General features: G+C 34.6%; 3 protein-coding genes across 3 annotated transcripts; 1 reads left to right on the top strand and 2 right to left on the bottom strand.

The window, feature by feature from the left end:
• Nucleotides 1-665: 665 nt before the first annotated feature.
• On the bottom strand, nucleotides 666-2,958 carry LOC118030255 (uncharacterized). Its single transcript, XM_035034298.2, has 4 exons — nucleotides 2,535-2,958; nucleotides 2,239-2,347; nucleotides 1,163-2,132; nucleotides 666-1,018 (listed from the first exon to the last, which is right to left on the bottom strand). The coding sequence occupies exons 1-3, from the start codon at nucleotides 2,730-2,732 to the stop codon at nucleotides 1,795-1,797; spliced, it is 645 nt and encodes a 214-aa protein (XP_034890189.1). The 5' UTR covers nucleotides 2,733-2,958; the 3' UTR covers nucleotides 666-1,018; nucleotides 1,163-1,794.
• A 2,505-nt stretch (nucleotides 2,959-5,463) lies between these two features.
• On the top strand, nucleotides 5,464-7,485 carry LOC118030257 (small ribosomal subunit protein eS10z). Its single transcript, XM_035034300.2, has 5 exons — nucleotides 5,464-5,574; nucleotides 5,664-5,712; nucleotides 6,571-6,853; nucleotides 6,958-7,084; nucleotides 7,192-7,485. The coding sequence occupies exons 1-5, from the start codon at nucleotides 5,572-5,574 to the stop codon at nucleotides 7,276-7,278; spliced, it is 549 nt and encodes a 182-aa protein (XP_034890191.1). The 5' UTR covers nucleotides 5,464-5,571; the 3' UTR covers nucleotides 7,279-7,485.
• Nucleotides 7,486-7,949: 464 nt separating this feature from the next.
• On the bottom strand, nucleotides 7,950-10,966 carry LOC118030256 (heat shock protein 83). The gene is made up of 4 exons (XM_035034299.2): nucleotides 10,701-10,966; nucleotides 10,471-10,612; nucleotides 9,951-10,231; nucleotides 7,950-9,825 (listed from the first exon to the last, which is right to left on the bottom strand). Exons 1-4 carry the CDS (start codon nucleotides 10,836-10,838, stop codon nucleotides 8,275-8,277), a joined length of 2,112 nt encoding a protein of 703 aa, XP_034890190.1. The 5' UTR covers nucleotides 10,839-10,966; the 3' UTR covers nucleotides 7,950-8,274.
• Nucleotides 10,967-13,807: the final 2,841 nt, after the last annotated feature.

Below are 13,807 nucleotides of genomic sequence, written 5' to 3' on the forward strand. Positions count from 1 at the left end.
TTCTTCGCACCTCAAGATGCTACTTCTCCTTCCTTGCATTTGTGTCCTCTCATTTGTGTGAAGGAGAGGGGTGTAAAGATGAGAAGTGCTGACCCCATGAAGCTTTCCTTCTCCTGTTTAGGTTAGGGTTGTCGGCTAAGCGCTCATGGGCTCCATATAGAATATACTGACTGATTAAACAAGAATGACAAGTAAACCACTGGTTTACAAACATAAATCTAGATTAGCAGCAGAACTTTTAGGCTGCAGATATTGGATTTATTGGGGGAAATATGTTGGGTAACATGACTCCCTTGATCAGCCTTGAAGGTCCCCCAAATTTGGCCTCCGAGCATCTTTGATAGATGTCATATGCACCTTTGCTTATATTAATTCAGGGCCTTTCATGGCTTTCTTATGGGGCTTATGAATCTATCTCATGAAAATCATGCCCTCATCCTATCAAGCACATACCATATAGATAAAGTTTTGGCTGATCGACCGGTAACTGAGATGCACAAATTTAGGTTTAAGGTTAATGCTGGAGCTACAAGTTCGATCTTCACAAGGTTTTTGTGTTGATTGTAACAGCAGAAGGAAGGCATAATTGATGATAGTGAGTATTAGACTCGAATTCGAGTCTGCAGTGACCTGGAGCATGCAAGTCTTCACGATTAACAAGCATGTTAAGCGAACTAATTTTATCTGTATATTCACCTACCCTTCTGTTTCTGAAATATGTACCCTCTTATGTTTCAGGACGTAGTACTAAATCTGGTGTCTTCCTCAAATACTGACTCAAAATGGAATCATACCTACGGATCAATCTATTCCTAAAGAAATCTTCTTACAAGTACGAGTTTCTCATACCATGGCTTGAGATACATGGATGAGAAGATGCTTTCCAGTAACTATCAGCTGAATTGGCGAACACTACCTGTCCATGGCCAACCAGGATGCATCTGGTTGGTTAAATGTTCCATCTCTGGAAGCCTGTTGTTGATGGCAGCTTGATCACTGTTTGCAACTACATGAGAACCTGAAAACAAAAGACACCATCACCATAGCAATGGAAATAGAACACATCACTGTCCGAAGTGATTTCCATGTTTTACAATCATGTATAGAACAAAATAGGAGTTTGTTTGAAGTTGATATGATTAAGAAGAGGCGTGTACTTTACCTGGACTTGTCGTTGTAGAGCCCCTATGAGTTTGATGACAATAGTTCAGAGGAGAATAAGAAGCCATTCCGTTGAGGAGGGGATAAGATGGTCCCCTTAGCAATCCATTTACTTGGTGAGGAAATTCAGCAGGAACTAGGATCTGCTGGGGAAAAGGTTGCATAGTAGGAATGTCAAAGCTGGTTGATGCATCATATGGGTCTAGGGGAAGCACATATAAAGGAATATAGCTGATAGGAGGATGGTTGTAAGAAAGTTTCTTCAAATGGGGCTTGAATTTATTCCTACGAGCTCTTTGAGAGTCTGGAAGACAGAACAAAGCGCTGCTTTGGTTTGTCTGAGAATGATGGGAGAATTCTTGCCTGGCACGCAGATTTCCATGAGAAGTATCTAAGCCATTTATATTGTCAGAACCAGAACAGGTAAGGGGAACTTCCAAGCTGGACTGAGATCTTTCATCCAATGGGACGTTCATAGCAGCTAGCATCTGAGAAACATTTCCCGGCATTCTTGAACTAGAAGCAAACAAATCGGTTTCAGTCACGATACTTTCAGGTAAAAACACCAAGTCCACTGGTAGTTTGAAGTCATCAGAAGTAATCAGACTGTCCTCATCAGGCAAACAAATTTCATCAGACTAACTGAAGACTTGTGACCTCGTGCTGTTTAGCCTTTTTGTTGGATTTTGTTTCAAGACATTGCGCAGGAGACTTGCTCGTCAGCTCATGGGGTAATAGTTTGCTGATTATAGTTCTTGGCGTGGAAGAACAAGGGATTGCATCACTTGGTGTTGATGATAGCGCACATTCCTCTGATTGAGTGCACTTGTTGAAAAGCCTCTTCTCGGTTCTGAAATCATCCAGGAGAGTGGCAACATCTGGGTCCAAGTTTTCTTTGTGCTCATCTGAAATATTCTTTCGGTTCTCTTGATCACCATTTTTATGTTCCTTCCCTGTCCATTCAGGTGACTCTGAAAAAGGTACATTATAATTTAGAAGGCTTATTCGTAAACTTTTACGGGCAGAAACCACAATTATAAAATGAAAAGAAGGAAAAGCTTAAGGAGAACAATTTACCTCTTCCTCTTCTTTCACCTTCTGCAGTCTCATGTCTTGGACACTCAGTAAAACCAAATGTTTCCCCATCTTTTTCATCTTTATTCTCTCTCCCAGAAAGAAGGTTCATCTGAAAGAAAAGCACACATGATTTTCACTGGATCCCAGACATCACTCTTTCGATATATTAATCTTTCGAGCCATAAAATTAAAATGCAATTAGCATTATATCCATTTCCGTAATTAGGAAGTCATGTTGAGCTATCAAATGCCCTTCTACATCAGAACTGAATAAAAGTGTACAGACCAAAGCATACCTTATAAAGATGTGGAGGCCGATACGGTGCAATACTTTTGTTGAGCAGATTACAACTTCGAACATTTTGAGCAGATGACCCAGCTACACATACAGGTGCTCTAAGAAGATACCTGTTTCCCAGAAGTCCATTTGCAGGATTCTGCTGTGGATGTCCATAAGCAGGATACTGCTGTGAATGATCATTAGCAGGATTCATCCATGAATCAGGAGATTGGATGCCATCCCTTCGGTCTGCATTATTATGATTCTAATCATTCAACATTGCACTAAATTCAACTCAACCTCAGCTTTCATTTAGTAGCCACCCACAAAACAGGCAATTAAATTCAGTAACACCCATAAAAAAAGATGCAGATACATGGCTGACCAAACAAAGAACTCCCTTGAACCTTAACAAGTCAGGAACTCCAATCTTTCTCTGATGAATGAATCAGAACTCCAACTTGAATTTGAAAAGACTCCACATCAATTACAGCATCAAGTAATCATTAATCTTCACCCATGTATTAGCGTAAATCGTAATCCAGACTACATAAATGAACTTTAACAAACATACCCTTGGTCTCAAACAGATATCATCACGCATTGCTTTTACGGCATGGTAGCTTAGTTTGATCATCTTTTTTGTGAAGTTATTAACAGCGTACATAAATTCATTACATATCACTAGAAATCACTTTCATCCATACATGCATTACACATCACAAGATAAAGGGGTGTGGTATACCTAAATCAGTCCAAGTAATTAAATCCCACATTACCCAAGAACATAATTACCATTAAAACACAACAAATCATCTCTTTAATCACGTACCCGACTCATAAAGCAGATATGTTGATCTACTAGTTGCTGCAGCATTGAGTTCACTGCGGGACAGAAACACAGGGAATCAACAATCAAATCAAGTTAATTAAGAGCAATAAAACCAAAGACAAGGAAGAAGATCAAATTATGCTAACATACCATAAAATTGATGAATCAAACCCACTTGGTAACCTCTTGCATTCATCAATTTCAGCTAATGATAAAAGAAACCCTTTCTTATATGCATATCTTGTCTCTCTGTTCCACAAAAAACCACAAACACAACTTATCATTTATATGAAACAACTCATTAGAATTCTTCCATTTTAATTTTTTTCTTTCACTTTCTCATAAACCAAACACATACACATATACTACATGAATTCCATTTTACTACTAACAATTTCATAAAACACTAACAAAAGTTCATTTTCCTCAAATTTTCTTTCAGTTTCTAAGCAACCAAATACAAACACTACCACTAATAATAATTTCGTAAGACACTAACAAAAGTTAATTTTCTTCTAATTTTCTTTCATTTTCTCAGCAACCAAACACAAATTAACACTACTTCATAAACTCTTACCACACAAATAACACCACTCTTTTTAGTCACTACTAATAATACAGAGAAACAAAACAAAACAAAAACAGAACAGCATTTAAATATATTTTCTTTTTTAAAAAAAAGAGGAACTAAAATTACTTGTGGAACTCTTGAATTGTTTCATCATCTGATGTTGATTTTGCAACGTCTTCAATCTCTGTACTCATTTTCTAAAAAACAAAAACTATAAACTATAAAATGTGACTTCAAATCCTTAAAAAATCATTTTTCTTTCTTGTTTTTTTTTTTATTATTATGTGCTCCATTTTGTCAACACACCGAAGCCAGCAATTTTAAGATTGAAGACCAGAAATGAAATTTCTCTGAAAATTGGATTGTTTTCTAAGGCATGAAAAGTGTGTTTGGATGCAGAAAAAAATTCATGAAGGAAAATCTGAGAAGGAAGAAAACTTGCAGCCCAAGTACTCAGACTGACACCAACACAGTGCCAGTCTGTTGCAAAAGAGTATTATTGAAATAAGTGACGTGTCAGATGTTGATTCGGTGGGTGTAGGTACAGAATGTGAAGATAGTACAAGGAAAGTAAGACCAGAAATGAGGGTTTGGTGAGTTTAACATGATAACACATGGATTATTCATAAATTTAAGGACAAATATGCCGACCATTTATTTTTGGATCAGGGATAAACTTTTAAATGCGGTTAAGGTGGTAGTAGTTGTATTTTAAAATATTTTTTATTTAAAAATATTTAAAATAATATATATATTTTTAAAAGATTTATTGTAATATTAATATATTAAAATAAAATAAAAACATAAAAAAATAATTTTAAATAAAAATAATTCAAATTATTATTAAATAATATATAAATTATATTTTCAAATATTATCTAAAAACTAATCGACAATAACATCCATTTATGAGGTGGGATGAAAAATTATAAAAATAATATCTTTTTATAGCAAAACTAGATTGGACTAAAACAAAACTAAGTGATTGAGATAAAATTAATGATGATATTAATTATGCTAGTAATAAGATAATTTTTAGTTAATATCTCAAGAGATAATAAAATAAATAAATAAAAATATAGACTAATAAGACATGGGATATGTCCCGTGTCATTTATGATTTGAAATAAATTAAAATTTATTTCAAAATTATTTATAAAATAATTTTTTTTCATGTATTTTTTACCAATTATTTTTTATTTATTATTTTTAATCTTAAAATACTAATTAAGTGATTTAACAATAATACTCTTTTTTATAATATAAGATGTAAATAAAAATATTCAATGTATAAGCTCATATTAAAACTTATAATATGAGTTTTCAAAATAAATATTCGGTGATAAAATAATTAGATCACCGACTAACAAAAAACATAAATACAATTCCAGAAAATACGCTAATAATTAAGAAAGAAATAAAAAAGGTTATAAATTAAAATTGGACCTCTAAAAAGCCGATTAAAGGCCCATATCAAAATTAATCTCAAATAGAATCCGGGTTACCCGCTTACCCAGCCCATAACCAAACCCATATAAAAAACACTATCGTTGGCTCTAGGGTTTCGAAGTCCCCTTGCATTCTATCAAAAGAAGAGAGCTTCCATCGTCTCTGCAGCCAAAAACAAAAGGGGCTTACATTTTAGCAACCATGGTAATGCCCTTGCCTCACCGTGTCTTCTCTTTTCAATAACTAGACTTTAAGGTACTGACTGGTTTGATGCTGTCTTTCACTCTTTTCAGATTATCTCAGAGAAGAACAGAAGAGAGATCTCCAAGTACCTCTTTCAAGGTATTTTTTTTACCCTTTTTGTTTGCTTTTTATGGTTTAGATTCATTTTTTAGTTACCAAGAAAGAAAACCCAAGAGAGATGTTTTGTTATTTTTAAGGTTTTTAGATGTCTAACTCTAGTTGTGGCTTTAGACAACTAGGGTTACAAATAGTTTCAGTCAGTTTCTTACAGTTTGTGAATCTACAAAAATGATTTGTGGAAGCATCTTTTGTGCGTGTGTATTGGGCTTCTTGGTAAAGCTTGAAGTGAAAACATTAAGCTCTGCAATGGTTCTAAAATGGATGACAACTTGATTAGAGAATATAAGATGGACTCTTTTTTTTTGGGAGTGCTTGTTGTAGGGTACATCTTGTTTTGTCTTGTTTTCTCCCTGGTCTTATAGCACTGACAGTTTAACTAAAACGCAACCAGTATCTCATCCTTAAGCTAATTTTCTCTTTTAGGGTTGTAAGTTTTAATGGTTTTTGCTAGAGCTTGTGTTAGTGACGTCAAACCATTGAAATGGAAAGACAAGTAGAAGCATTTTGATCTGTTCCATGGAGGATATAACATACACCCCAGCCACTAGTGATCTGCTGAAATTAGGGGAATTTTACTAGAGGGATTTTTGTTCTGGTTACGTGAAAACTGCAGCTTTGTTTCTTGCTGTTTTAGTTTTTGTTTGCAATAGCTGGAATATAAAATTAGACTATGCATCTTTACCTGTTATGTTTATTTTGGACATAATTAGTTAATTTGAATAATGAAGTTTTCTTATTTTTTCTAGTTAACTGAATGGGACTAATGAGGTTTATCTTAATCACATATTGTATGATATACCTGCATGCACTTACCTTGATTTTCTCTTGAATCTATAGAGGGAGTTTGCTATGCGAAAAAAGATTTCAACCTTGCAAAACACCCAGAGATTGATGTTCCCAATCTCCAGGTTATTAAGCTCATGCAGAGCTTCAAATCCAAGGAATATGTTCGTGAGACATTTGCATGGATGTACTACTACTGGTATCTTACCAATGATGGGATTGAGTTTTTGAGGACTTACCTGAATCTTCCATCAGAAATTGTTCCTGCTACCTTGAAGAAACAGGCAAAACCTGCTGGCGGTCGCCCATTTGGAGGCCCACCTGGTGACCGTCCCCGGTAATTTAGACTATTCTGAAAATTTGCTGATTGGAGTGTTCTTCTCACCCTTTCATTTTTTCTGAATATACTAATTGAAATGTGGTGTTCGTTTGGGTTTCTAGAGGTCCACCTCGCTTTGAAGGAGACCGTCCTAGATTTGGTGACCGTGATGGTTATCGTGGGGGCCCTCGAGGGGGTGAAGGTGGTGAGAAGGGAGGAGCTCCAGCAGATTACCAGCCTGCATTTAGGGTAATTTCAATTTAATACCATTTACCCTAAATACTAATATCCATTGGGGACGACTACCAGAATAGTTGTTTTTCTTTGTAATTCCATTTCATGCTTGGAACTTGCAGGGCTCTGGCTCTGGTGGAAGGCCTGGCTTTGGACGTGGAGGAGGAGGTTATGGTGCTGCGCAGTCTAGTTCTCCTGGTTTTGCTTGAAGGCATCGCATGTCTCTTACAGTTTTGTTGTCTTTACCAAATGTAACGGTTCAGGGTTGAGGAATTTATTTTGTGCTCTCTATCAGATCTCTTGGCAATCTGCAACCTTGGGACTAGAATACCAAGGCTGTTTTTTTATTTTTTTTCTAAGTAATCTTGCATAAAGTTTGCTATTTGATGAAATGGAACAGGGATTTTTCTGCTTTACCATCATTTCATTGCTTACTATATTGTGGCTGTTTTCTTACCGTGGGCATGAGTTACTAGTGTTATTTGCCCGAGGTACACAGAATAACTTCGGGGGTTATGTTACTGCAGTTTTGGATGCAAAAGCTCTGCTATCGCGTTCTTGTTAAACCAGTAAAAAGGGTCCAGCTTGTTCTTGTGCCCTGGTGATGCTAATCAGCAGATCATCTTACAACTTGAAAGTCTAAACTGCCTAGTCGACTAGCCGATTAACATGAAGCCTATCATAAGAGATCTCGTCTGCATCCGACTAGCCTACAAGGGCTTAATTGCATTTGTATCTTTCGCGTAATCTTGTGATGCTAATGACCGACCCATCAGGTGACCTTGACTCAAGGAAGGATGATGTTATACGGGTTGCGTGTTATCCTTGTAACATCCTTCATGAAATTGATGGAACAGATGCATGTCGATGGAGTACAATACACCAACAATAGACTGGTACGATAACAAGACTATGCCCCTGCTGGGGTAGGTGTAGACAATTTAATAGATAAGAATTTAAATAAAAATATTTTTGGAGAAAGTAGCAGAATCTATTCATGCTGTAACAACAGTACAGATGGGTAGAAACTATTTGCAGACACCCCATATGACCTCAAAACAGACACCAGACTCAAAAGACGCTTGCAAAGACACTAGAAAAGGACCATTTCTCTCATGTAACAACACAGACGCATGCCTCGTATCTACAACAAGACCCATCAAAAGGTATTGTAAACAGCAAGAATAAACCAACGATTTAGGAGCTCAGTCCACCTCCTCCATCTTGCTCTCCTCAGCACCATCTTCCTCCAAAGCAGGCATGTCCGTATCATCACCAGCAGCCTCATCCTCATCAATGCTAAGACCCAGTTTCAACATCCTGTGAATCCTAGCAGCGAAAGTGTTTGGATCATCAAGGCTGAAGCCAGAGGTTAACAAAGCAGTCTCAAACAGCAGCAGCACAAGGTCCTTGACAGATTTGTCATTCTTGTCAGCTTCAGCTCGCTTTCTCAACTCCTCCATGATGCCATTGTCAGGATTGATTTCCATAGTCTTCTTGCTTGACATGTAAGAGCTCATGCTGCTGTCCCTTAATGCTTGAGCCTTCATGATCCTCTCCATGTTGGCTGTCCAACCATACTCTCCAGTCACTAAACAGCATGGAGAGTCAACAATCCTGTCAGAGACAACCACCTTCTCAACTCTGTCTCCCAAAATGTCCTTGATGGTCTTGCAGAGGTTCTCGAAGGACTTCCTTTTCTCTTCCTTTTTCTTTTTCTCTTCTTCTGTCTCATCGTCAAGTTTCAACCCTTCCTTTGTAGCAGAAACCAGCTTCTTGCCGTCATATTCCTTCAATTGGCCTACAGCATACTCGTCGATAGCATCAACCATGAATAGCACTTCATAGCCCCTCTTCTTGAGCTTCTCGAGGAATGGAGAGTTCTCCACTGCCTTCTTGCTTTCACCAGTAATATAGTAAATGTCCTTCTGCCCCTCTTTCATTCTGGTGACATAGTCCTTCAAGCTTGTCATCTCATCACCACTCTTAGTTGAATGGTAGCGGAGCAAATCAGCCAATTTGGCTCTGTTCTGGCTGTCCTCGTGGATACCCAATTTCAAGTTCTTTGAAAAAGCATCATAGAACTTCTGGTAATCCTCCTTGTTCTCTGCAATCTCGCTGAACATCTCAATGCACTTCTTCACAAGGTTCTTCCTGATAACCTTGAGAATCTTATTCTGTTGAAGCATCTCACGAGAGATGTTAAGTGGCAAATCATCAGAATCAACAACACCCTTGATAAATCCAAGGTATTCAGGGATAAGCTCCTCACAATTGTCCATAATGAAGACCCTCCTGACATAAAGCTTGATGTTGTTCATCTTCTTGCGAGTATCAAACAAATCGAATGGAGCTCTCTTCGGCGCAAAGAGGATAGCCTTAAATTCAAGCTGACCCTCAACAGAGAAGTGCTTGACGGCCAAATGATCCTCCCAATCATTGGTCAAGCTCTTGTAGAAAGCGGCATACTCCTCCTTGGTTATCTCCTCTGGCTTGCGCAGCCAGATAGGTTTTTGCTTGTTAATGAGCTGCCACTCATGGGAAACCTCCTTAATCTTCTTCTTCTTGGATTTACTCTCCTTCTCCTCATCAACTTCCTCAATATCTCCCTCCTCTTCCTTCTTTGGTTCATCATCCTCATCATCACTAATCTCCTTCTCAGTCGTTTTCTCGGTCCACAAATAGATAGGATAGCTGATGAACTCGGAATGCTTCTTCACAAGATCCTTGATCTTCCTCTCCTCCAAATACTCAAGCTACGAAAAACATCATCACAAAAACAAAAAAGTCAGAACCGCACATCAAATCAAACACAAACAAGCCTACAACAGCATCAATCCACAAAAAAATTTGAACAATTAAATTAGGATGCTTTGTTTACCTGATCCTCTTTAAGGAAGAGGGTAATCTTAGTACCCCTACCAAGTTGCTCTCCATTAACATCCCTTGTAACAGTGAAAGAACCACCAGCTTGTGACTCCCAAATATATTGCTCATCATCATTATGTTTAGTAGTCACCACAACCCTCTCTGCAACAAGGTAGGCAGAATAGAACCCCACACCAAATTGTCCAATCATACTCACATCAGCCCCTGCCTGCAATGCCTCCATAAATTCCTTCGTCCCCGATCTTGCAATTGTTCCCAAATTATTCACCAAATCTACAATATTTCACAAACTCAAAAAATAAGTCTCCCCAATTCATATCATTCAAAATCAAATATCTCTAATACTACCACTAACCATACCAAGAAACCACATTTCACTCTTAACTCTAAATTTTAATCAACTTCAGAATCAAGTCCCAAAACTCATAATCAAAATCAAGAAACGAAATTTTCCTTTGCCCAGATCATAGTTTTCAAAGAAAAAACTTGGGCTAGAAGGATTTTATAGCTACCTGCTTTGGTCATGCCAACACCACTATCAATGATGGACAAAGTGTTGTTAGTTTTATCAGGTACGAGCCTGATGAACAACTCAGGTTGTGCATCAAGCTTGCTCTTGTCCGTCAAGCTCTCAAATCTAATCTTATCCAACGCCTACACAAACCCCAAATCACCACTATTAGTACCATCAAAATCAAGAAACCAAACCAATAACTCCAAAAATGAAACAGAAAGAACGTACATCAGAGGCATTGCTGATAAGTTCGCGAAGAAAGATTTCCTTGTTGGAATAGAATGTGTTGATGATCAAGCTCAAGAGCTGGTTGATCTCTGCTTGGAATGCAAAGGTCTCTGCTTCTCCCATTTTCACGTCTGCCATTATCTTCACACGCACACAAACAAAGCTAACAAGAAAGCAAGAATGCCAGAAACGAAGCTAGAGAAAGATTTTTGACGATGGTATTTTCTCGACATTAGAGTGCTGCCTGGTTAGAGTTTTTATGTTGGTTCATGGGTTCTTCTAGGTTATTCTTCTTCTAACGTGGAAGCTGAAAGGGTCTGGATAGTTCTAGGAAATGACGGTGTAAAAGGAAGGATTAGATGGTTTTGGAGGGAATTGAGAAGGTTCTGGTTGGTTAAGGAAGCCTGGACCGGAAGGTTCTTTTTCCTTTTATTCACGCTTTTTTGTAATATTAACGCTTGTTAGGAGCATGAAAGTTTGTAATGGTTGTTTTTTAAATAATTTTTTATTGAAATACATATATTAATAATATTTTTTTATTTTTTTAAAAATTATTTTTAATATCAGCATATTAAAAAAATTTAAAAAAATACAAATTACATTTTATTTTAATAAAAAAAAAATTTAATTTTTTGAGAACGCAGATTGAACCGTATTCCCAAACTGCCTCTTAATCAGGTAAGTTTCGCAGACGGTAACTTGTGATTTAGGCATAGTTTGTTCGTTATGTGCAAAAGCGATTTCTTAGGGAAGAAAAAAGAAGATTTTTTTCTATTTAATTTTTTTTTATTTTTTTTTTTAAGAGTTCATATAAAAAATATTTAAAAAAAAAAACATATATTATTTTAATATATTTTAAAATAAAAAATTAATTAAAAAACAATTATTATTACAATGTAAACAAGCTCGTAACATAACTTCTATTTTTGCTTGTAGGTTTTTTTCTAAAGTTTTTTTTATTTTAAAAAAAAATATTAAATTGTATTTTTTTTTTTACTTTTATTTAATATTTTTGATATGCTAATATAAAAAATAAAAATATTTAAATTTTTTTATTTTAATATATTTTAAACAAAAAATTATTTTAAAAAAAAAACTTTGCACTACAATTCTAAACAGCTCTTTAGAGCCCTATTAAATTGAATTTTAAATTAAAAAAATTAACTTAATTAAATTTAATTTATTTTTACTGAATTAACCCAACTAAACATGATTAACTTAACTCTAAAAAACAATATGAAAAACAATTTTAATAAAAATAATTGAAGAAACATGGACTGTGTGAACCTATTCTTTTACTTAGGTATTTTTGGTACTCAATGTTTTGAGATGGCTTCTTTTTAGTTCTAGAATGTCTAAAATTTCAATAAATTGCTGACTTCATTTTTAAAAAAAAAAATTTACCGAAAATAAAACAAGATAATAATTTTGTTCCAGAAGATTCAATTTTTAGTTTGAACCGACACTGGATGCTATAAACCAGGTTGAAACTTGAAACTAGAACATCCAATAAAAATTATAAGCACATTGCTCTTGATATTTCTCCAAGTGCTCCTTCAAATTCTACAACCTTGAAGATTAAGGATGTCTTTAGCATTGCTGTTAAATTATTGTTTTGTAAAAAACATTATAAAATTATTATAATTACAAAATTTTTATTGCATCTAAACATTATTCTTAAATATTTTTTTATCAATGCTCTATTATTATATGACTTTAATTAGAGTTGCGAAGATTGATATATATTATGTTCTTTTTTTATGAAAAAAAATAGTTCTTCTTATAAGTTGAGATATGAGGGTTATCTATAAATAATATGTAGGTGTTTATCAGAAGACATGAACATTGAATTGATTCATATGAAAATCTCATGTAGAGATATCACATGTGTATATGGAAATGCTCACATGATAGTTGTGTAAGTAATTCTTAAACTTAAAATCAAAGTTGTGAATTCCATTCCGTTTTGTTCGGAATGGCCGAAACATTTCATATTAATTCAAAAAACAGAACAAAATGAAACAATTTTCATCTCATTTCAAATCTTGGTCCGTTTCAGATTTTTCAGCTAAATTTCTGCTAGAATGTTTCAATTTCATTTCACATGTTCCGTTCCAGCCTTAAAAAGCTATTAAATCAAATTGAACCTAGTTCAATTTAATTAATTAAACCACCCAATTATAAAAAGATCTTTTTCATTACTATTTTCAATAATAATGATATTAATAATAATACTGAAAATTATTATTACTATTTTCATTAACAATGATATTAATTTTTTTAAATTAGATTTATCACTAATATATATGGTTTATATTAATGTTTTTTTTTTCATGTTTATACTTTGTATGAATTTGAGCAAAACAAGGAATGCTTTAGATCCTATTAGCCTTGATAACATTGATCTAGCTTTATATTTAAAATATTTGTGTTAAAACATTTTAATTTCATAAAATTTTGATATTTTGTTTAAGTTGAATTACTTTAAGTTAAAAATCTATTTAATCTTGACTATTTATAAATATTTTAAAATTTGAAATTATATTTGTTTGATATTGTGTTTGTATTGCATAATTTATAATTAATTTATCTTGAATTTGAATTATCTTTGTTGAATATATATATGAGCAGTACAACCCTGAAAAACAGTGCCGAAATATTCTGAAACTGAAACATTTAATTTCCAATTAAAAAAAACAAAACACCTACCAAAACGGAATCGACAACCTTGCTTGAAACCATTAAATTATCTTATATAGAATGTTATTATTTGATTCTAGTACACCTTGTCCTAATCAAGGGTAATAAACAAACATATATTAGCTATAACATAAACTATATGAAAGTATTTTAGTAATCAAAAGATAATTCATCACCTAGATGAATTATAAAAAATATATTATTTGCTCTCAAATAGTATTGATTATAAATCCTTGTATAAGGTGGAATAAGTTTCAAGAAACTCTCTAGTGAAATTGCTTAAGAGGTAAATGTAGTATTAGAAGATTTTCTAGATATTTTTCCTCGTAAACTCCCTAATTCATTATCTCATATGCTTGACATATATAACATAATAGATTTTAAGCAACATGTTGAGCTCATTGATC

The sequence above is a fragment of the Populus alba genome, chromosome 4 (genome assembly GCF_005239225.2).
Source record: "Populus alba chromosome 4, ASM523922v2, whole genome shotgun sequence".
Taxonomy (NCBI): domain Eukaryota; kingdom Viridiplantae; phylum Streptophyta; class Magnoliopsida; order Malpighiales; family Salicaceae; genus Populus; species Populus alba.

Coding starts and splice junctions, on each gene's coding strand:
- LOC118030256 (XM_035034299.2), bottom strand. CDS start 10,838: ATGGCAGACGTGAAAATGGGAGAAGCAGAGACCTTTGCATTCCAAGCA. Junction 10,613..10,700: donor TTATCAGCAATGCCTCTGAT/GTACGTTCTTTC, acceptor GGGTTTGTGTAG/GCGTTGGATAAGATTAGATT. Junction 9,826..9,950: donor TCTTCCTTAAAGAGGATCAG/GTAAACAAAGCA, acceptor TGTTTTTCGTAG/CTTGAGTATTTGGAGGAGAG.
- LOC118030257 (XM_035034300.2), top strand. Junction 5,713..6,570: donor CTCCAAGTACCTCTTTCAAG/GTATTTTTTTTA, acceptor TTGAATCTATAG/AGGGAGTTTGCTATGCGAAA. Junction 7,085..7,191: donor ATTACCAGCCTGCATTTAGG/GTAATTTCAATT, acceptor TGGAACTTGCAG/GGCTCTGGCTCTGGTGGAAG.
- LOC118030255 (XM_035034298.2), bottom strand. CDS start 2,732: ATGAATCCTGCTAATGATCATTCACAGCAGTATCCTGCTTATGGACAT. Junction 2,348..2,534: donor GGCCTCCACATCTTTATAAG/GTATGCTTTGGT, acceptor CTTTTCTTTCAG/ATGAACCTTCTTTCTGGGAG. Junction 2,133..2,238: donor AGGTGAAAGAAGAGGAAGAG/GTAAATTGTTCT, acceptor TACCTTTTTCAG/AGTCACCTGAATGGACAGGG.